Source organism: Colias philodice, chromosome 17, assembly GCF_061535455.1.
Source record: "Colias philodice isolate Cphi_HAF_F1 chromosome 17, ilColPhil1 Martin Lab GWU primary, whole genome shotgun sequence".
Lineage (NCBI taxonomy): Eukaryota > Metazoa > Arthropoda > Insecta > Lepidoptera > Pieridae > Colias > Colias philodice.
The window spans coordinates 4,309,807-4,335,174 of record NC_143102.1 but is presented as its reverse complement, the minus strand read 5'-3'; the positions used below and the strand labels follow the sequence as shown (position 1 = coordinate 4,335,174).

General features: G+C 34.3%; 1 protein-coding gene across 4 annotated transcripts in view; it reads left to right on the top strand.

Moving 5' to 3' along the window:
* Positions 1 to 11,879: 11,879 nt before the first annotated feature.
* Positions 11,880 to 25,368, top strand: part of gus (splA/ryanodine receptor domain and SOCS box containing gustavus) — a 70,403-nt gene continuing 56,914 nt past the window's right edge. For 2 of the 4 annotated variants that reach the window (XR_016316969.1, XM_089706158.1), the window contains exon 1: positions 23,587 to 24,301. Coding sequence is in view for 2 of the 4 variants with exons in the window: in XM_089706158.1 (XP_089562284.1) it covers positions 24,234 to 24,301 (68 nt within the window). In the remaining 2 variants the exon portion in view is untranslated. Of the gene's footprint in view, positions 12,124 to 23,586; positions 24,302 to 25,368 lie in introns of those variants that run through there. The other 2 variants (XM_089706162.1, XM_089706161.1) reach the window with 2 other exon arrangements.

Here is a 25,368-nt window from a genome sequence, read left to right as displayed (position 1 = left end):
GATATGTAATAAGTCAAAATGAAAATAAATGAACTAAGTATCTGTTTCTTTGGAAAATAGAGCAAAGTAGAAAATCGTATAGAAAGAGTCATAAAGTTTACAATATTAAAACACATTGATATTCATGATCTTCATAATAGATCTAAATTATTCTTAAAATAACACAATATTATCATGTAGGTACTTTCGATGGATGTTGAAAATTTTCTAATCAATTATTGATTAGAAAATTTTCAACATCACTAGAATAGGGTACACGTTAGTTTTGATTGTAGAGTATAGAGCTATAAAAATGTTATTTTCTTTTGTCGAAGATATGTTTGCACTCAGAAATCTGCTATAAAATATATCGTAAAATGGGAGATTTTATTTGCGTTGTGAAAACGATGTTTTGGAGGCTGTCCCGCTGATAACAGCCGACCAATAGAAATATCACAACACATTTATATCAATAAATAAACTGATTTCAACTTTTTAATTTAAATGCGTTACTTTGTATTTTCGATATATGTATGATGTATAGGTAGACATTTGCAAAGTATTAATATAATTAAGATTTAATACTAAACGTAAAATTATTATACACGGTTTAATTTTAAAATGGAGAAAAGAAAATTAAATCACAAATCATATTCCATCCTTTGATATAAATCACAAATAAATCACAATTGCGTTATCAGCAAATACCTACCTATAAAACAAAAGCCCGCGTCACGTTTCCACAAATACATAACGTAAATAAATAATGAAAAGCCCGTGTGCTCATCCAATGACAAGTGACAGTGGAGGGATCGTCCCTCTCTACACCGGTGCAGAGCAAAACAAGCTTTATACCCTTCTCATGCGGCACACAATATCTAAATCGCTAACGGAGGATGCCGCTGCTATCTTGTCAGGCGGGGGAGGCGCTAGCCAATAGCGAGGCGCCATGAGCGCATCACACTGTCCTTATCTTTTATACCTACTGAATGTCTTCACGCATTTTCCTCGCTCTATATAATATATTATATGTTTTGACAGTTTTCTCTTTACTTTATTCTTACCTTGCGCGTGTAAACGCCTGGCGACAGCCTTTGACCGCATCGCCTCAGTGAACAAGATAGCCGCCGTAATGACAGATCGATGACACAAACTATTAAAAAGTTAAGTTTTGAATTTGGAATGTTTTTGGTTGCGCGCGCGAGCAGAGTCCGGGAGGGCGCAGTGTCGGGCCGGCGGGCGGCGGGTTCGTACGTCCTGTAGGATGATGGTGGCGCGAAGAGCGCGGCGTGTCACGCGAGCGGTCGACGGGACACTGCGTTCACGTGGTGGCACACCGACCGCGGGGAAAGCAATTTTCACGCGGGAAACGCGATAGTGACCGGCCGCGCTGTCTCGACCCGCGACCGCTCTCAACTGTCACTAAGAGTTATACATTTCAGGCCGCCTCACCGCCCCGCTGCTCGACACCATTAACTTTGCTTTGGAAGATACTTTTTTCCTTGACCCTAATGTCAGTCTTGAACTCTGTAACCACATTTAGAACTTTTTAGTCACAAAAGCTAGACGAATGAAATTTTATACGAATATACCTACATACATTCAAGAGCGTAGGTACATACTAAGAAACTTAATCGTTCCGAAATATTTTCTTCTATTGTCTATTTTATACCTATTATTGAATGAAAGCTCATACATATTAGGTTCTCCTATTAAACTTCATGACTTTTCGTATGCAGAAAACAAAACAGTACCACGATCTACGAATCGGTCTATAGCGCCCACTGTAGAGCTTTCAGATTTCATAAAATATTCAATCATATCATGTAACACGGTTAGGTAAAATTAATGAATGATTTTGGCAATTAAACAAGGAACTTAATACGAGTCTCATACACCTCCGATAAACCTAGATTACCTACTTAAAAACGCGTTTTAATTATCTCTACTAAGAATGTAGAGCTTTTTCGAAACTTTTTTTTTATTATATGGAGGAAATTAAAATTAAAAATTTACGTTGGTAATAAGTTTTTTTTTAAACACAGCGCTAATTCTCTTTACTTACAACTACTGAACATATACAATTAAATTGCGATTGTCTTTGCTTGATGTTAGATACCATGTTGTTTAAAAAGTAGGTACTTTTAATTCCAATACCTATAGCTTTTAATATCGGTTTCAAAATGCATATTTTACTTAAAGGTATACTTTCTTGAGGTGAATAGAATCGAAGTTATATCTTTCTTATATATAAAAATGGATCGCAAAATGTGTTGGTAAGCGCATAACTCGAGAACGGCTGAACCGATTTCGATAATTCTTTTTTTATTATATTCCTTGAAGTACGAGGATGGTTTTTACGTAGAGAAAACGTAAATATGTACCACGGGCGAAGCCGGGGCGGACTGCTAGTATTGGATAAAATTGTTTTTCATGAAAAAGTATTGGTAGTACCTAGTTGATATCATAATAAAACATTTTTTAAGTATTAAAATATTTATATAAATAATCAAGCTCCACGTGTGCACCGGACACCCTGTATAAGTATCATACAACATACTTTAGGATCCCATTTAAGAAACACATTCACATGTTTTGAAAATGCTTTCTTTCACCCACTCATTCACTCAACCACCCACTCACTTAACCTACCGACTCACTCAACCCACCCACTCCCTCTACCCACCCACTCACGCTACCCATCCACTCACTCTACCCACCCACTCACACTACCCACTGACTCACTACATACCCACTATCTCTACCCACTCACTCCCTCCCTCTACACACTCACTCACACTACCCACTCACTCCTCTACCCACTCACTCCTCTACCCACTCACTCCTCTACCCACTCACTCCTCTACCCACTCACTCCTCTACCCACTCAGTCTTCTACCCACTCACTCCTCTATCCACTCACTCACACTACCCACCGCTCACACTACCCACTCACTCCCTCTACCCACTCACTCACACTACCTTCCCACTCCCTCTACCCACTCACTCACAATACCCAGAGTGGGTGGGTATTGTGAGTGAGTGGGTAGCGTGAACGGGTGGGTAGTGTGAGTGAGTGTGTAGAGGGAGGGAGTGAGTGGGTAGAGATAGTGGGTATGTAGTGTGTCAGTGGGTAGTGAGTGAGTGGGTAGAGGTACCCAGAGTGGGTGGGTATTGTGAGTGAGTGGATAGTGTGAGTGAGTGGGTAGTGTGAGTGAATTACCCACCCGTTCAGGCTAGCCACCCGCTCACATTACCCAGCCGCTCACACTGCCCACTCACTCATCTACCCACTCACTCCTCTACCCACTCACTCCTCTACCCACTCACTCCTCTACCCACTCACACCTCTACCCACTCACACCTCTACCCACTCACACCTCTACTCACTCACTCCTCTACCCACTCACTCCTCTACCCACTCACTCCTCTACCCACTCACGCCTCTACCCACTCACTCCTCTACCCACTCACTCCTCTACCCACTCACTTCTCTACCCACTCACACCTCTACCCACTCACACCTCTACCCACTCCCTCTACCCACTCACTCCTCTACCCACTCACTAGGGCATGCACCCGGGTTTACCCGGTTCCGAAGAACCCGGGTAAACCCGGGTTTTTTTTATGTTCTTGAGAACCGGGTCTGAATAGTATGAAACCCGGTTCTCCCGGTTCCGACCAAAATATTAAAATATAAAGTATTATTCATATTTTGCTGCATTATTTTAACAAATTTATTCTATCTGGCAACGTCAGAATCACGTGCATCGCGAATTTTCGTGCCACGCCTCAAGCGTGGCTCTGATTGATTGTCTAACCTTAGATGCTATAAGTTTCCCACGGGTGTATTACTTTGAAAAGCTGTTGATTTTACTGTTTCATATAATGATCCAGTCATGTTTTTGTTTTTGGTATCAAGCTGAAATTTATATCGAATACTCAAGTCTTCGGTCAAGCATCAAGTGCTGTGAAAAAGTCAAACTCACAAGCCAACGCATCAAAAGATACAGCCGTAAATGCTGAAAATTTCCGCAAATTTCGACATTCGCATGGGACTCAAAACCTACAGGGTACTTCTCATGAACACAGAGCCTTTAAATTTGGTAAAAGTAAAGTCTTATAACACAGATAAAGGAGAAAATGTTAGAAACATAAATTTTAAAGTTACAACATTATAAAAAATAAGTTTGTGCGGAGCCCTCGGAGCGCGAGTCCGACTCGCACTTGGCCTGTTTTTTGTTTTACAGTTTATGAATAAGGAATGAATAAGGTTTAAGTTTATAATATGTGATATTATGATAACAAGGTACTTTTATAAGACTGATAAATAAAAAGAAGTATTGAAATTTTGTTTCTTTATTAATTTAATAAAATAAGACACAAGCCGCGTAAAATAAAAGGCCCATCAGGTACTTTTACAGTTACTTTTGTTTAATTTCGTATTTTTTTCTTAGGTATTATAAAAGAACCGGGTAACCCGGGTATTACCTATACTGCAAATGAAAAAGTATTATCCTTTTTATGATTTTATATGCCCTCAGTTTCAATTCTTTAAAAATCTATTTCTACCTTCTTTTTGTTTTTCAGATATTGTGAGTGAACTATTTGTCTCACAGACTTTGTTCTATGCTCTAATGAAAGAAAATTAAATGCACTACAACTTTATTATACGACCTTCTCATAGAACGAGCGGTTTTTGCCAATATTTTGCTTCAAACGGGAGCAAAACTAAAAATTTCAATATTTCGGGAAAAATGAACCATCTTCGAATGGCCACATTTTAGTCGCTATAAGATTTAGAGAGCTTTAATTAGACTTAAATTGTTGCAAATTTAATAACCTTAATTTATGTACTGAATGATACTTGTCGGAAACGCATAGTTTATGACTTTTAGAGCAAAAAGTGAAAAAAGTCCAAAATTTTCGCAGTTTATTATTTGCGTATAATCTTTTTTCCTACTTTCCCAAATTTTGTAATTTTGTTAATTACCTATCCTGCAAATGAAAAAGTATTATTCTTTTTATGATTTTATATGCTCTCAGTTTCAATTCTTTAAAAATCTATTTCTACCTTCTTTTTGTTTTTTCAGATATTGTGTGTGAAATATTTGTCTCACAGACTTTGTTCTATGCTCTTATGAAAGAAAATTAAATGCACTACAACTTTATTATACGAACTTCTCATAGAACGAGCGGTTTTTGCCAATATTTTGCTTCAAACGGGAGCAAAACTAAAAATTTCAATATTTCGGGAAAAATGAACCATCTTCGAATGGCCACAGTTTAGTCGTTATAAGGTTTAGAGAGCTGCGGTTAGGCTTAAATTGTTGCAAATTTAATAACCTTAATTTATGTACTGAATCATACTTGTCGGAAACGCATAGTTTATGACTTTTAGAGCAAAAAGTGAAAAAAGTCCAAAATTTTCGCAGTTTATCACGTGGTGCGCAGCGAGCACAACTTTTTCGAAGTTGCAAATTGGGATTTACATCACCCTAACTGATCCAAACAACATACCAAAAATTCAAATCTACATCGTGCTTTGCGAATTTAATGTTAATTTCCACTGGCCTACAGAGGTAACAAGGATAAAAAATTTTGATTTCACGGTTCTCAAATATTTATTACGCAATTTGTAGGACAATATGTCTGTTGAATTATATAAGTATTAAATAAGTGAAAATAAAAAAATCTGCTGGTTAGTAATCATTTATGATGACTTCGTTATCGATACACATTGGAAAGGGGGACTCTTTGATCAAACCATAGATTTTGTAGGACAAATATTTTTTCGAATAATTTAGATCATTATCTTGAGATTGAACAATAAAAAACATTCAGTTAGTAATTAATTTTTGAGAACCATCAAATCAAAATATTTTATCCTTGTTTCCTCTGTAGGCCAGTGGAAATTAACATTAAATTCGCAAAGCACGATGTAGATTTGAATTTTTGGTATGTTGTTTGGATCAGTTAGGGTGATGTAAATCCCAATTTGCAACTTCGAAAAAGTTGTGCTCGCTGCGCACCACGTGATAAACTGCGAAAATTTTGGACTTTTTTCACTTTTTGCTCTAAAAGTCATAAACTATGCGTTTCCGACAAGTATGATTCAGTACATAAATTAAGGTTATTAAATTTGCAACAATTTAAGCCTAACCGCAGCTCTCTAAACCTTATAACGACTAAACTGTGGCCATTCGAAGATGGTTCATTTTTCCCGATCCACAATCGAGAGTTTCGTACATGAAATTATTGGGCATCTCATCAAAATAAAGCTACTCACGAAAAATTAGCTTGATAGTAATCACTTGCAAAAATGGGCGATGGATCCCGGACTATTATTGTTTTCCTTGGTTGGGTTACCTGGAAGAGATGGCTCTGTAGCCATAAGGTCGCCTAGTGTGCCATTTGTTTGTATTTTGTTTTATGTTATTTCCTTCATTTGGTGTGTGCAATTAAGTTTTCATTCATTCATAAGAATTGTGTTGTATTATGAAGTCAAGAGCTGTCTTACCTCGCTCTACCTTAGAAGTAGGTATACCTAGAGCATGTACACTTTCTTTTTTTTTGCGTAAAGCCTTCTGTACTTGATAAAAATGTTGTTCTCTCCACAGCAGCTATCTTTTCCAATCCATACTAATATTATAAATGCGAAAGTAACTCTGTCTGTCTGTCTGTTACTCAATCCCGCCTAAACTACTGATTTACTGAACCAATTTGCATGAAATTTGGTATGGAGATATTTTGATACCCGAGAAAGGACATAGGCTACCTTTTAATGCGAAATATGTACCACGGGCGAAGCCGGGGCGGACCACTAGTATAATATATTATAATAATGCTTCTGGTGTTGAGAATGAAGATCTGACGTTAGTAAAATTGTGGATTTAAATATGTAGAGCTAATCAAATACCCACATTGAAAAAAATGGTGAGATTGAAAAAATTATACGAATTACCAACCAATAAAGATGTATTTTTATATACATTTTATTATAAGAGATATGTATAAAGAAAGAGATTTTTTGTTACTTGTACACCATCAACCTCACTATAAAATAGTATCTATGTAATTTAATCTTTTATACTACCGTATTTATGAAGGATAATATAATCACAAGCAAGTTAAAGGAGCAAAGCCAGGCGCTTGAACGTCATAAAGCCAGGTTAAGTCCCAGGAAATCTGTAGGCTGACAGCGGCCGCCCCCCGGGGGGGCACGTCGTAAATATGATTATCAGGTGGGGAGGCGACGGACTAATCATATTCTCTGCAATTTACATAAATATTAGCGTGTTCCGTGACACACGGGCCGTCGGTCATTACGGCGCTTCGCCGTCCTTATAATGAAGTCCGATGTTAGATATGGCTTTGTCTTTTTTATGAGTGATTAATGTTCATTGCGGTAGGGGACCGTGTTTGTTATGCATATTCAAGAGACGCTTGTCGATTTTTATTACCTACACGTCTGTTTGTATGACGTCAATCGTTTTAAATATGTAACGATGTTCATTTTAGCTGTAAGTAATAAGTATCTTAATCTTAAACACTATATATAAACTTCGACAAGAATATTTTTGAACCTGACACGAGAGAGTTACCTGCAGATAAAGATTGATAAAATTCTTGACAGTTCGACCAGTTCATTACTATTAATAATTAATCTACGTGAATTGAAAATTATAAACTGCTGGGTTTTCTAGAGCTAAGTTTTATTATTTTGCTTTTGAGAAAGAAGGAGATAGGTACTATTTTTTTTAAACGTAGGTAGTAAGTATAATTACTTGTATCAATAATAGAGCCGTTGCATCTCTGGCTCTTATGTGTCTTAACTTTATAAAACACTTACCTATTCACTAATAATTTTACTCATTAAATTGTTTATTTATTTAAATCAAATCAATATTTTCTTAATATCAGTAATTCAGTAGGTATCATAAGAATTAAGATATAGGTAAGTAATATTTTTACCAGATCACATAGATATGCTTAATTACATAAATGTACATTGTACAATAGTCTAATGAAGTGAGCCCAAACTAACTAACAACTGTAACGAAACAATTAGTTACGGTTGATCGGATTTTGACGCGTCCGATGATTTCCCATTTCTTAAAACACCATAATAAAATCGAATAGGTAAGTACCTAAATAGTTTATCCAGTAATCTTCACCTCCTTAATAGATTGATTTATTTTGCCAAATAGTAGAGATTAGTTTTAAAAAAAGTCTTAGCTCAGTGTTATTCGAAAATTAAAGTATTAGAGAGTATTTGTAATAGGTACTTCTTAAAAACCTTTTCACTAGTACAAAACACAGTCAATACCAACACTTATTTATTTATAAATAATATTTCAAACAATTTAAATCGTAAATTGAATAAAATTAAAATGTTATTAATTGCTTAACAATTCATATCTTCATTACATCCTTAAATAATAGCGATCGGAAGAGAAACAAATCTCATCAGGAGCAAGCTACCCTTTCTAATTAGACCACAAACAAGCCGAAACGAAAATAAATAATTAATTACGGAACCGTCCTGAAATGCAGACTTCACCCTTCAAGGGGCCAGATGTTAACAGACTCGGAACAAACCCCAAATATCTTGTTAAGCCACCCACCGAGCCGGGATAACTTAACCACACACACAGAGGACTCCAACACATCTGCCCGCCCTACTACCCATTCTCGACCTTATCTTTCATGCCTGAAGAACATAAATTGTATAACGTGCACTGTCTTTTTGTCTTTATTGACTTCAGAAACTGTTTCTTCTTTATATTATATCGTAAGATCGCATCCGTGTTTTGAAAAGTCACATAGAGCTCTGATGTATTTCTGAAAATGTACCTTCACCTTATTCGAATTACGTTTAATTTCCACTGAAACGAATTTGCGTCTTACAATCTTCTAGACCTCAAGATGGTGTGATATGATATCGAAGCGAGACAGAAAGGGACAGTAGAGCACAGGCTCCTCGGCAGACGTCGCGGTTGCTATGGCAACGCATCGATTCGCCGCACCCCTGCCCTGATGCAGCCTCCTCACGTATCCAGGTCATTCGAAGCCTTAACAGAGAACCTGCTTAGATTAATTCTGAGAAAGCAAACATTATGTATGAACTTGTTTTATTAACTTGATGTTAGACGTACCTACATCTCAACAAAAACTTTCAAACAAATAGGTACAAAGAGCATATTGTGTTCAATTGTGTTCCACTTCACTGTATGTTATCGGTATAGCTAAGTGTCTTACAAAGTTCAATACATTGTATTGATTCAAACCATTTGTATCTTCATCGAATATAGAGATGATTTAAATCTGAGATTAAAATATAGAGTAAGGTAGGCTTAATTTAACCATTTAAAACGATACCAGAAGCACCACCATTCAATAACCTGCGATAGTACGAAAGAAAACAAACATCTACATTCTAGTGATATTACAAGGAAAATGATAATTGAAAAATGATAAGAGAAATACATAGATAAAGCGTGAAACATAAAAATTGTAATTGGGAAAATTAAAATTATTGTACTTAAGTACCTCAAAGTTGATTCAAGCTAGGTAATATCGTTATTAAATTTTACACAAATCGATTCTAAATGCAAAATCAAAACTATTTTAAACCGTCGTTTCCTAACAATAAATCCAATTAAATAATACGAGAATGGTAATATTGCAATTACCTTACCTTGGGTAACTTTGAAGTAATCATGAATTGCGACCCAATTTTTATCTCAAAGACATCATTCTAACCTCGGTAGCTCAACAAAGGCAAGAGGCTGGACCTAATAGGGCCACTCAAGGAAGCAAACGTACCTCCTCGCGCCCTCCTGGCCTTCCTTTGACGTGGCCCACAAAATGAGGCCAATTTAAACGGAGGTAGCGTCAGCAAAATTTTTCGGTGCAAAGTCGTAGGTATAAAGGACCGTTAAAACCATTTGTTTGGGGATCAATTGGAAACGTTTCTGTTTCAATAAAGGTAATGTTTGATTTAATATCAATTTGACTTTGATACCTAACTATAATATAACTTTTAATAATTTTCGACTAAAAAAATCATTAAAACTTAACATGACTTTTAGCATTCAAAGTTATATATTTTATAATAACCTGTTTCTTTGTAAATAATACTTTTTACGAATATCTATATCTACTAATATTATAAAGAGGAAAGGTTTGTACCTATGTAGGTATGTATATGTATGGTTTTCACTTTTCACGTATAAACTACTGGACCGATTTTGATGAAATTTGGCACAGATAATCTTTAGACCCTGAGAAAGAACATATAATATACCTTTTATTGCGAAATATGTACCACGGGCGAAGCCGAGGTGGACCGCTAGTTATTTAATAAAAACATTTTAATCGAAACACAAAAGGAGAGCATCATTATCACGCATTATTTTGTTTATTTCAACCGCAAGTTTGAAAAACTATTTCCATTCACACGGATATTGCTCACGATCTTCACTGAGGAATGAGGATGTTCGGAGTATTTGGCATAAAATTATCCTCGTAAATAAATTTAAAATTTCTTGTATTCTACAGAATTTTGACACTTACAGGAAGCATGGTTATCTCATGATCATAGTCGTTAACTTCATACATATCTTATTCTTATACACAGTAGTTAATTGTTAATAGGTACAGTGGGTATTATTTTTTATTTTGCATTGGCATAGGTGTTTTGTATTACACATGTGTGATGTGACCTTAATGATAAACGGTGAAAAGCTATAGATTTAGATTTAGCTATAGATTAGTTTTTGAAAACTTTGCAAATTTATTAAATATCTAAATCATAAATTAAACCGTTATGTTCCAACAATTTTATGCCACTAGTACTAGCATTATATTATTATCTGTGCCACTACTCACAAAAAGACTTTACTCAAAATATATTACATATTTTACTTATATAAAATCTCATGAGCGACTCTTTCAACTAGCTTACCCACACATCTTCATTTTATATTTGCAATTTTTTTTAATCTGTGTGACAACGTAGCTTGATGTTATAATTATAACATAACCTTCTGTATCTTTTCTGTATGGTCATATTATATTATCATACATACATTAAATAAAATTTATACTAACGAGTCTCTTTTACTTAGATCTTTTTTTGAACGCGACTCTCGCGGGTAAATTTTAGAACTGTCTTGTTTGTAGTAGGTAGGTATAACGTCATTAAAGTCGATGAAATATTTAAATATCTCTGTACAAACCCTTGAAAGTTCTCAATAATGTTGAAATCTTGCTGAAATTAAAGAGACAATAATAAAATTGAACTTCGTGATTGTAATTAAAATATATGGTGCCATCTATTATGAGACTGATTTAAATTTAATGAGTAATGAGTAATGACCAAACAAAACGAATTCATATGTTTACGTAAAAGTACAATAGATGGCGCATATTTTGAAATTAAATAATAAAACGGTGAAATAAAAACAACAAAAGTTTAGTTGGCTTAGCTCAAAATCTAAAATTATCCAGTGTACTATAATATCGTCAAAATCTAATGAAAATCTTTAAATATTAAATATCATTTTTCACTCGCAGTTACTGATTTGCGCCATCTTGTGCCAAACTATATAACTAAGTGAAACATTTTAATTCTCAAAGGTTTGTGTTGTGCAGTGACATCTATGAGAAATGTAACACACCATTACAAGATATTGAATTCTTAAAGTATATTTTATAGAAGCCGCTGTTTCTAGTTTCACACTATTTGAGTTTTTTTATTAATTAAAAATTAATATAAGCATATATATTATAAAAAATTGTATATTGTAAAATAATCAGCTGTTTTTAATACAGACAAAGTATCCGATTGTGTTCTGTTTTACCGACAACGCCGCAATTGGACGCAGGCGCGTCGCGTTCCGCTCCTTCTCTTTTTCTATTGGTTTGTTTTGTGTCATGCTCGAACCCTTGCTTGACGCTTGTATTCAGCTTGTGTATTTTATGTTAAAATATTATTTTATTTGTACATAAAGTTTTAATCTATCTTTTAATGGTAGAAATAGTTTTAAATTCGTTATAGAATTGTGATGATAAGTGCTGTGAATAACTGTAGTACGCGCTGGGAATCTAAAGCGGCATCGTGGAGTCACGAAAACGAAGGTAAAAAAACTTCATTGTTTCTACTGACGCTTTGGTTTGAAAGAAAAATTGGAAATCGATTTGGACTCTGCATTCGTAACGATTTTGTCGTAATACTTGTATTTAATATTGAGCGTGTTTCTGATAGACTTTTTAATATCTATAAACTTTTGCCACTTAGAACATTGTTTGTTAACAATTCTAAATTAGGTATAAGTAAATACTACAATCTACATTTTGTTTCGAGTCGCACAACTTGCACAAAATTCAAGCATGTTCTAGTCTAAACAAATTTTATGGACACCTTATTTTACTAATAATTAATATGTATTTTAAGGTAATCTCTTCATAAAGAGGTAAATAAAAATAGTATGTTAAATTAAATTACCCAAATAAAAATAATAAAAAATGGTGAACAACGATATAGGCTACCAAAATAATAGAATTATTCATGCTTCCATCACAATAAACAACTATAGGTACCTACTAGGTATTATATTTTGTACCTATTAAATCTGAAATTTGTGGTTTTCCTCTAATAGATTTTTCCTTATTGACAAGCTTATATTAATTTAAATAAAGAATGATGTACTTGAAATAAAATGAATAATTATGAAGGGTTTGAATACCAGCCCCCCTAGTCAAGTGGCTTTCTGTTAGCGTAGCGTTCAATAGAATAGACTACGAATGTATGAGATTGACGTAGGCTGTAAATAAACGTATCTACAGGTTACGTCAATCTCATACATTCGTAGTCTATTCTATTGAACGCTACGCTAACAGAAAGCCACTTGACTAGGGGGGCAGATTCCTTCTGGTGGTATCTATGAAATATGGGAGGAAAATAAAAAAATAGATAATAATGATTATGAAAACTTGAGTTAAAACTTAAAATGAATGCCATTAAGTTTTGTTATTATCTTTAATAGTTTCTTATCACCAATTGCTCAACAATTAAATAATAATTATACTATTGTCTGTATTCATCCTACATTTGAATACAACATAAATTGAGAATTTATTCAAATTGATTTATTTTTATTACTAGTTTCTCTTATTTTGTAACTCAGTATCACAGAAAATATTATCTTATAATTTTAAGTGTTTGAATTGTCAGTTGGTTTTTCATACATATTGCAATTTGGGAATCACTTATTGATTTTTATCATGGAAAAAGTATAGGAAAAGTGTGTTTAATATTGTATCAGATGCTATGCTAAGTTTTGAATTAAATTTTTTCATCAAATTGTAACCATAACATGAACATTAACATATGCTACAACACATACATGTAATTCAAACAAATCTTAATCAAGCCCCCGCCCAAACTGCACATGTCACATGTCACAAGCTATTTATCATAACAAAAGGTGACATTTAAATATTAATACCTCGAGAGGAAATGCTCAAGTCAACAGCTAGCCTTGAATTAGTTTCTTTGTTATCCTCAGATGACCTCTGCGATTGCTCCACAAAATGATCCCTTGAATGGATCAATGATAAACTTGCGGTACTTATAATTCAACTTGCGTATTATTATTTATTTTATTATACTGTCAAGTATGTGCTAATCTGATTATAAGTACTTGTTTAATAGTTGTAAGGCTTTGGTCATTGTTATGAAATATATCTATGTACCTATGTTACCATAACCAAGTGTGATCTAAGTAATACTTAGATGTCTGATGCAAAAGTTTATCAAACAAATGTTGCATATTTTAATATTACTTAGGTACATATTTCAGTCACCTGTTTGATAATAACTTAGTTTTTTTTTTATAGATAGATAGATAATTCTTTATTGCACACACACAAGATTTACATTAAATACAAAAAAATACAAACAGATCCAATTATGTACAAAATTTATTAAATATCTAAGTGATTTTCTTTTAAATTTTTCAAACTCAAACATTTATTTATTCAATAAGACTTCTAGAAGCACTTTTGAATCGTCATAACATATTTTTAACATTTACCACCGATTCGGAAAGCAGTATGTATCTACTATCTATGGAGAAGAATAGTCTTCATCATCATTACATATCATATTGTATCTACTAGTATTATTTAAAAAAATGTTGTAATGTGAGCATGTTTTTAACAATTTACATGATGTGTAGACGATTCAGAAACAGCCAAATTCTTTAAAAGCCTTCTCTAAACTATGCCAAAACCGCGTGTTCGTCCGCCCGACCGCACGCACAAAATTAAGTTCCACGTCTAGGTACGTACCTACCTATATACGTCTGCTCAAGTTTATTGTATTCAGCCTACCTGCTCGGGCGGTCGGCGCAACCGAGCAAAAAAAGAAAAGGATAAATATCTCGTAGAGCCGCGCAACAGACGCGAAGGAACAAAGGCTTATGCTTTTACCTAGTTAGTAGGTATATCTAGTTACCCAATACACCCCACAGGTGTAACATTGTTATCTTGCGAACAATTTTTGTTATTATTACGAACAAACTCCTTTAGAAAATATATCTATACTTCTATCACGCTTCTATTCAATTCTTTCCTCATAATATAAGCACATTCTTTGAGTGAATTTCGCTGTCCAAAAGAAGTTTAGGTAGGTAGTAAACGATGTAGATGTACGGACGTTGAACACGTTTTTCTTTATTTTAAGTCTGAATAATAAGTGGCACATGTTTACATGAATAGTCTCCATTGTTAACTGAACAGAAATAACCGTTAAGAAATAAATAAAAAGAACTGTGTAGAACTTATATCCACTAGTTCACGAACGAATTATAAACAGCGTGAAAATTTCTATAAGGGACATACCCTAACTATTACACACATTTCACAAATCATTACCACCAATATACAAATAATTTTAATTTTACAAGTTAATTAGAGCTATTAATGGCCCTGTTGTCTCCATAAAATATTTGAATCGATATTTCGATGGAGACCATTTGTCCGATAATTATTAATTCGTAGTATCGTAACCAAACGAGAATAGTTATTAGACATCAATTGACGATATTCATCCGGTTTCGATAAGCTAAGAAGTTTTGAAAGCAAAAAACCGAGTGGCATTCACCCAACGCCCTTGAACCAAGCTCCGGTCACCAACTCAGCTGGTCCCGAAATGCTGTAGGCCTTGGTCGTGTCTAGGACATTCAACCTAGCACTGAAATAGTTGCACGATTATCACCTGAAAAAAGTTCCGAATCAATAACCTCTGACAGAAATCACTGGCTCTTATATATTTATTAGCTAATGCCAACACGTCGCCCACGTATGCTTCTATTTATATTTTGCCAGCTTCGACCCGTGGGTTTACGTATGTTACCCTGATAAAGTGTAGCTACCTTATTCCTTAATTTATTCTTATTCCATTTACGTCAGCCAAAACGTTTGTGTAAGATTTAGCGATAGGAATATAGCTACAAAATTACAGTTCATAACCAAGCACATTTTCGGATGTCGGTTCGGTTATAGACTTATAGGTATATAATATGGTTTACTGATTATTTTACTACAGCTAATAATAGAACTAGATAAACTCCTAGTTAGATTCAGGTTCAACCGGAATTAAATATTGCTAAATAACAAATATCTCACTCCGTTCGACTGTTTTTGGGTGATTGTATAACACCAACCATACGACAAGCTCGATAAAGGAATAGTGTAGGGATGCATACGGGACAAAGAAACACATTTTTAAATTCATAGTATATACTAATTAATTATATAGTTATTGCCTATGATATCCCGATATGTCAAGATCATAATAACTTCTATAATATATTTAATCAATCAGATAACAATTAATATAACAATAAGTAACTATTTGCTCCGTAACACTGTTATTCTAGAAACTGTCCAATTGATTGTCTCGTTTGTCGTGCGCCAAGTGAAAGGACCATATAAATATTAATTGAAATTCAAATTGACGTATTGTACAGACAAAGGAATTAGTTTCTTTTAACCTTTTGAAAGGTTAACAAATAAATTTTCAAATACAGTCCTACTTACATATAAACCTAAATTAGATGCCCTATTTTTTTAATCGTGAATTTATTGTCCGACGTAGCTCTGCGTCTTACAAGAAACTTGGAAACAGGAAAAAATGTCGAGTTAGATGTTAACGAGCGTTTTTGTTCCAAGTACGAGAGGAATTCATCCATCTTCTGGCGAATCGAAGGAAAGACAATATAACTTAATGTGTATCTGAATTATCTGTCTTAGTTACAAGATCATTACGTGGAACAGAACTAGAATTTCAGGCTGGCTATAATTTTGGAATTGTTTAATCAAATATGCGGCGTCATTGTATCATGTTTGTAGCATCTAGGTTTTAATAAGTTTAGGTACATATATTTAACTTTAGTATCTATCGTACTAATAGATATAAATATTAAATAACTGGTTCACACACACTACATAAATTTCTATAGCATATATATATTTTCATAATAATTTATATTCATAATATAAATTGCCTCTAATCAGTAGTCAAAAGTTGTAAAGTATCGTCGCTGATCGAACTTCAGTAAGACCTCTCGTGATAAATTTGCACGTGTACTTTGCGATTGCAAAGACCTCAGAACTTGCGCCACGGTCTCACTTGCAAATTACAAATTTATTAATTTCAATGCTGTCAGTGGGAACAATTAATGATCTATTGTAGCTGGTTGTTGCGAACCGGTAAACAATTGAACGTTAAACATCCTGTAATACGATTTTCTGGACATTACCTCTGTCGGATTAATATTTTGATGATAATATATCGCCGCTGGAACACGTGTTGCGGTGATTGCGTTACAATTAATCACACAAATGTTATAAGTGCAAACAATTGCTATGAAAATTCCTTGAACTTGGCATGTATGTACTTAAGATTCCTAGCAATGAAGTGTCGGACATATTACCTATATGTATACTGAGTAAACCTTTGTTTTAATGTAGATATTACTTATCGTTTAGTAGAATGCATTGTACGTTTATGAGAACGACATTTACGGAATAATATGTAGTTACTTGTATTCATTGGATATTTGAAGTACAATGCGATAAAGTGAACAAATATAATGTGTGTAATGAATGCAGGAAATTAATTAACACGTAAGTCGATACTTCACTGTATGACAGTACTATGTACCTATTCAGAATTTGAATGCAATCTGTGCATCTGTATAGTATAGTATCATATAAAAACTAAAAAGTAATTATGGTAAAAATAAGAAATTCTGTAATCTTAATACCTATATATAAATCTCGTGTCACAATGTTTGTCTTCAATAGACTCCTAAACTACTTAACCGATTATAATAAAATTCACACACCATGTGCAGTTCGATCCAACTTGAGAGATAGGATAGTTTAAACATGTAGGTACCACGGGCGAAGCCGGGGCGGACCACTAGTTGCGTTATATAATCTGTTACCCAGAATACTATAATTTTTATGGCCATCGGTTATGGCTATAAGTTGTGACGTCGAATAAATATCAATACAATATTAATATTAAACATCTAGCATATCAATTTGTCAAGACTCAAAATTAAATGAATCATCGTCATTCAGTCATTACGTGCCTCAATAACTAACTGCATGGAAACAATAGTGTTGATTTATCAAAACAAAGCAAAGCTAGACGCGTAGTTATACAAACTCGTTCTATTGTCTGAGAAAACTTCAGCGATCAACATTCTCCACTCATTCTATTAAATGTTTGCGACATTTGCTTTAGAATTCGTAGAAACTTCATTGGATTCGCGACGACAAGGCTATAGCTCTAGAACGGACGCTCGTCCTTTCGCCTGGCTTTTGTAAAAGGCGCCTGTTTAAATAATCTTTGTCTAGTGACTAGTGAATAGTCCGCTCGATTCATGGCGTTAACAAGATTCTTTCGTCAGCGCACCATTGTGCCACTGCCACCCACTGTAACCTTGCAAAGCGCCCATTTATTTTACGTATGAACGGCACCGTCTTAACATAGACTCATTTATGTTTATACGAGTAGGTCGTAATGTGGCATTGTTACCAACAAAACCAATTATATGACAAACGGAACAAAAGTTGGTTTCGCAATCAACTAGGTACGTCACAGAAGTCTAAACGTTGTCCGATAAAGGTGTAAATTTAGGACGGAATTTTAAGTTCGCAAGCTTTGTGGCCGGCGACAGCGCTCGGTACGCGACGCACGTACGATGCTGTCAACTTTCGCAATAGCACCTCGCTATACACAAACTGTAAGTGGTCTTGAAGGTTGCGACGAGGTAAAGTCCACTAAAGTATTGAGGCTCTCCAAGGCCGCTGCGTCGTCTTCACTCGAAATTGTGTTTGCATCGAGCAAACATTTTATTCGGAGGCATAATATTTTACGGTGCAGGAAGCGATTATCTTTTTTTTATTAACTCATTTATTTTGATATCCTTTATGTTTTTCGTTCATTTCCTTGAATAAACGCAGTGGTTGTAGCTGTTAATTTACGCTAATTGAATGTTATTTAAATAAATATAATGCCATAATATCAACGATATCTATTTAAAGTTTATTACTCCCAATTCAAATTTACATGTAAAATAAATTAACTAGGCCAAAATATGTCCTTTACATGTACCTACATATTAAGTGATTATTTCAGAAGCCTACACTTGTATAAATTTATTTGTTTCTTATAAAGACGTTACTGTAATTAAGATACCTAAAACGTGTTATGAGTAAGCTTTTTCTCACATCATAGATTAATTTTCGCTCCGAAAATTAGATAATGCACCAAGTAATAAACATTTTGCCCAAATTATCAAAACGGAAATATTCTCAAATTTATTCGTATAATAACAACTTACAATATATTCGACTAGCTTGGCTCAACAGTTTCTTCTAGGAAGCGTATTATTGTTATTTGTTATCATATATATTATATCAGCATTTTATTATGCTGCCAAGCAAATGCTTATGTAACTCGTATCTTTTCGGATTATTATATTTCCTTGTTCGGGTTTTTAATAGAATGAATACTTTAAAGTTTAAATTGTTAAAAATATTTCAATGAAATTTTAATATAAGATCTCTTAATATGATGCAATTTTATCATGAAACATTACATACTAAAACTTGTAATTCTATTTATTTATTTTTTTTTTCAATATATTTTCGTTCGGATCACAACCGTTATGAAAACAAGCTGTGATCAAACTCTTGTCCAATTAATTAATTCTAGTAATACTTTATAGTTTCTTTGTTTATGTAGGTACAATACATGACAATCAGGAAAATAAAGTGATTGACTGATAATTTTAGCACAATTGATAGAATTTATTGCCCATATGACCGTACGCGTAATCATGACGACATTGTTTATTTAATCATTTAACGACAGAGACATGATTCTCAAATACGAACATAAAACGACAGATTATAATCAATAAAAATGCTATAAAAATAAAGCGTCGCGAACAAAATAGATCCGAAATAAAGTTGTATTAGATATCATGTCCTCATTTTATATTCTTAGTGGATGTGTGCTTCTGACGTGCCATCCTATCATGATAATATTACTTTGCATATTACAGCTTCCAATTTAAAGAATATTTTACATATTTTGTTTGACTTTAATAGATAACTTAATTAAATTAACATTATTAATGTTTTACAAACTTAGTCTCCAGACAGCGTCATGTTTCACGATAATTGAGCCTTGGGAATATTCATTCTTCATATTTTATAATCTCTCAGTTCGTCAATCCCATTTCAGATTGGAATCTCGTTGTGACACAAATACAGCAATTCCATCTGTAGGTACTCAAATTTAATTAAATTATTCTATCATCTCAAAATATGTACTCCGAAGTTACAAAGGGAAATTAACGTTTTTATTAGCGACGATTGTAAAATGGTTATCTAGAAATCCAAATAGAAAGTAACGAATAGTATAATTAGGCTTATACCTATTTTAGATTGTGAAGTCAAGTTTTGGTCAAAATAATTACCCTTACGCTACGTGCCCACAGTACTAGTCAATTTAAGCAACTATTTTATACTTTAATTTGGACCTTTATTTTATCTTAATAACATGACACAAGTCATATTTAACATGCAGAGCTCTTATAAATAAAAATAAATAATTTAATATATTCCATCCAACTTCAAACAGTGTGCTGCCCTAAATATTATATCACATTAATAAATTATACACGTACCTATCTAATCTCCTAATACCCAGTTCAAACTGAGTTTACGTCCGTGTTTAAAATATCGTATCGTTGTTAGTCAGTCGGAATTAAATTCAGTGCTCGAGCAACGTAAGGCAATAATTCGTACCCGATTTTAGATTTACGTTCACATATTTTGTGGCCCGTTACATTTCATGACAAACATCCAAGCCTATTTAGCAAGCCGTAGCTTAGCCAAGTGTAAGAAGTACATGGCATGCTACGTTAAATATAAGAGGTGGGTGGTTATTGTTTTTATACGGTTGCATTTAAATGTTTCTTTGACAAGTGATAATGTTGCCATTTTTGTGATTTTTAGAATCTGTTTCAATATTTTAGGATTATCCAACAAAATTCTTATGTAGGTACAAATTCTTGGATTATTTGGATTATAATTGAAAGATTCAGTTTTATATTTAAGTTGTAAATACTTAGCATATTTACGTTGACTTTTAATAAAAATAAATACTCTTTATTTGGAACAAATCTATTGTGATACCATCTTCAGAACCATCGCCGCCTAGATGTAATATTCAAAATACCTCATTAAATTTCTCCAATAAAGAACAAAACCTTGACACAATACAATGGAAGTCAATAAACAAATGAATAGCTATGACTAAGAGATTCGTGCAATATTGTCTGTCCTAATAAAATAAAATTATTACATTGATGATGTTATATATCTATTCAGTGACGCTATTAACTTTTATCAGTACCATTTACTATAAATACTTTTAACAAATACTTACCTTATGTTGTGGCAAAATATTCAAGACGTGTACTTTACATGCAACAAAGCACATTTGTATAAATACAAATTATATTGTGACCTGAAAACAAAAATACAGTTTTAAAGTTCAAATGTTAAATTTTAAAGCATACATAAGTTGGTTTGAAGTTATTTATGATTAGGGCATGCACCCGGGTTTACCCGGTTCCGAAAAACCCGGGTAAACCCGGGTTTTTTGATGATCTTGAGAACCGGGTCTGAATAGTATGAAACCCGGTTCTCCCGGTTCCGACCAAAATATTAAAATATAAAGTATTAATTATATTTTGCTGCATTATTTTAACAAATTTATTGTATCTGGCAACGTCAGATTCACGTACATCGTGAATATTCGTGCCACGCCTCAAGCGTGGCTCTGATTGGTTGTCTAACCTTAGATGCTATAAATTTCCTACGGTTGTATTACCAAAAAAAAAAAAAATTAGGCGTCGAAAATGACAAAAATTAGGCTACAGAAATATTTTTATTAGATTTGTCGTGAATTTGAAAAGCTGTTGATTTTACTGTTTCATGTGGTTTCATATAATGATCCAGTCATGTTTTTGTTTTTGGTATCAAGTTGAAATTTATATCGAATACTCAAGTCTTCGGTCCTTTTTTTGTGAAAAAGTCAAACTCACAAGCCATCGCATCAAAAGATACAGCCATAAATGCTGAATTTTCGATTCGAAGAATTTTCGCAAATTTCGACATTCGCATGGGACTCAAAACCTACAGCTGGGTACTTTTCATGAACACAGAGCCTTTAAATTTGGTAAAAGTAACGTCTTATAGCACAGATAAAGGAAAAATTGCTAGAAAAATAAATTTTTAAGTTACAACATTATAAAAAATAGGTTTGTTCGGACTTCGGAGCTCTCGGAGCGCGAGTCCGACTCGCACTTGGCCGGTTTTTTGCTTTACAGTTTGCAGTTAATGAATAAGGTTTAAGTTTATAATATGTGATATTATGATAACAAGGTACTTTTATAAGTCTGATAAATAAAGAGGAGTATTTAAATTTTGTTTCTTTATTAATTTAATAAAATAAGATACAAGCCGCGTAAAATAAAAGGCCCATCAGGTACCTACTTTCACAGTTACTTTTGTTTAATTTCGGATTTTTTTCCGAAGTATTATAAAAGAACCGGGTAACCCGGTTCTACCCGGTTCTGAGCTCGATTTGGAACCGGGTTTCAGAAACTTGGAACCGGACTCGGTTCTGCATGCCCTATTTATGATAACACAAATACACCACGTGTCAAAAGAATACGTGTACCTAGTCTGGCAAACATCGTGGGTGGCCAGCAATGCGTCAAAAATACTACAAAAGTATCATAAAATGTTTACTTGGAAACCATTTGTCATTTTGTATGAGATGCTATCATACACATCTATACTAATATTATAAAGAGGAAAGGTTTGTATGTATGTATGGTTTTCACGCATAAACTACTGGACCGATTTTGATGAAATTTGGCACAGATAATCTTTAGACCCTGAGATAGGCTAACTTTTATTGCGAAATATGTACCACGGGCGAAGCCGGGGCGGACCGCTAGTTTCATAATAAAGCAATTCGTACACACATAACATCCAGATGAATAAATTTCAGATAAAATAATCGTAAAACCCTAACGTAGATTCCACGTTGTCCCAAGACTGCAATTTGTTGATTATTTATTTGTGATTGAACTGAAATCAACGAAACATAAAAATAGGGCTTTGAATAATGCGTGACTAGTTTAAAAAATAGCATGTTTAAAACTAGACACGCAAAGCACGCGAACGAACGTAAACATAGAGAGATTCTGAAATATTCACGAGAATATTGTCAGAAATTTTTAGGCGACGCGGTTATTTTCCCCTTGTCGATTTTCTGAATCTCTCAATTTGGATGGTGCGGTTGAGTGGCGACGCGACGTCCGATACCCGAGTGCTTTATGGCCGCGTCGAACGTGTCAGGGGTGGTGGATTCTAGGCCGTCGACTCGCTGGAATTCACATCTGTCCGACCACCACTGAGCTCGTAAAGCTTTTCGCCATATTGCACATTAATTACGCGGATAGGCATTCATATTAAGATATCGCTTGTTTATGCTGAGAATAAGTTATTCATTAATATACAAATTAATTAAGTATTTTCATCGTTATTGTCACAATCGAAGTGTTTTACAGTTAAATATTCTAAGTAATTGTCTACCTTTGAAACTTATATTTTGTACTGGAAATCTTACTAAAACGAGTATTAATGAATACATAATTAATTAATTAGTAAGGTAATTTATTAAGCAATAATGTATTCTTCTTTATCGTTTATGTGAAATGTACGCAAAAAGGTATTTTGCCTATTTAATCGCGTTTTCTATTCACCATACATTCTATGGACGATTCAAAGGCTCGTATTTTATGCTGTGATGAATTTTGTGGGATTATTCGGCGTTAGCGGGGTGCGTTATCACAAGGGCGGCACAGCGCGGGGGCGGGCGCCATCAACGCTCAGTACGGCAGTCGGCACGCGCTGGCTACCGAAGAGCGAGCGACTGCAGCCGCCAGCCGCGGACCGGCGATGTAATACGTCAGTTGAACGCGGAGCGACGCACGGGCCGACCGCCTCGCGCCTACACGCGACGAGTCGCTCGAAAACCTACCCTCGCATACACGCAATAACTTTCCGATACCGCCAAACTTCAAACTTTTTCGAAGTACCGAACGAAACATTCTTTTAGCCCCGCCAGTCAAAAGTTTATCGACCCTATCTATACTTACCCCACGTCAACCCTTACTCTCCTGTCGCGTTCCCTTTAATTGTTCTCCCCTAAACTTTCCAAACGGGACGCACTCGATCGAACGCTACGTCGCCATAAATTTGACTACTGTGTCATATTTTTCAACGTAATTTTTTTCCTCCCTTGCATTCCTTTTCCCGTTTCCTCGATAGCCAAATCGGCCTAGCGCGGCCTGTCACTTATCCTTGCTTGCAACCGGAAAGTTGTATATCGTCGAGTTGGCAAGCAGTTTGCGTCACAGTTATCCATATTCGGGTCAATTAGAGCCAGTGAACCATGACACTGCGTTGACATTGACACGGCATAGTTATCCCGAGTGCGAATGGTGAATTGCAGTGTTGTTGCCGGGACTAGCAGTGGTGCGGCGTGGATGGTGGTGTGAGGCGCGCGCTCGCAGCGGATGTGCACGCCGCTGCCCTCTTGGTGGTTTGTGCCGGCTGGAATGCCAGCTGCCCTTAATCTTACTAGGTACACCACACATCTGACTACACTAACCAACACCATCCACATACATCAAACTGTGTGGAGATGCATTACTAATACTTGTCATTAATTTTAAACTCCACGAAAGATCGTAACATTTTTTTGTATTCGTTTTCACACGAAACAAAAAATCAGATAGTGATAATGCAAGATATCTTATAAATATTATGGCAATGTAAATGCTATCATTATCAGTATCTACATTTCGTTTAATAACTTCATTATTACCATTCTAATACGATTAACGATGTTTTATTTATTGCCACATGCCATATATTGCGTCAATGCAATAAATAATAGATGTCAACATACAAAATAGGTACAGGCTAGTTCCTTATTCCTACATTGTAAATATTAATGACATTTAATTGAAGCAGTACTCATTCATAATCACATGTAACTACATAATATACATGTAAGAAACTCAAACAAATCCCGAGGTTTCAAAAGCTTACGTTTCGTTAATGTGCTATAGAATTTATTCCATTATTTTCTGTCCGTTTGTTAAAAATTGCGTAATATTTCAAAGAAAATCATTGTATCGATTAAGGAAACATGTTTCTTATCGATCATTTAATTGCTATATTGTTTTACTAAGAATGGATTGAATACTTAGTAACGTACTAACGCACGATTTGACGTCTTTGTTATAGGAACAGATATTAAAATTGAATTAATTAATATTATAGCTTTAAAGGTATCTAAATATCAGTTGATGATCCAACATATCGCCCTACTAAAGGTAAAATCAATTATATGACATGAATCTAATTCTACAATATGTACATTGTACACTGTGCATGAATTTATATTTTTTACATAAAAATAAATATTTTAAACGATGTACCATATCCTTGTGATAAACAAACATAAAATAGTGTTAACATAAATTAAATATTTCTCGCGACATTTCAGTCGCAATCGCTACTAATGCAAGTGCATTACATAAATACATAATGTGTCGCATGACATATCAAAATCAACTTATTTGAATATTATAATATTATGTATTTAAATAGTGCATGATGCAAGTCCAAATATTGATTGTTTTA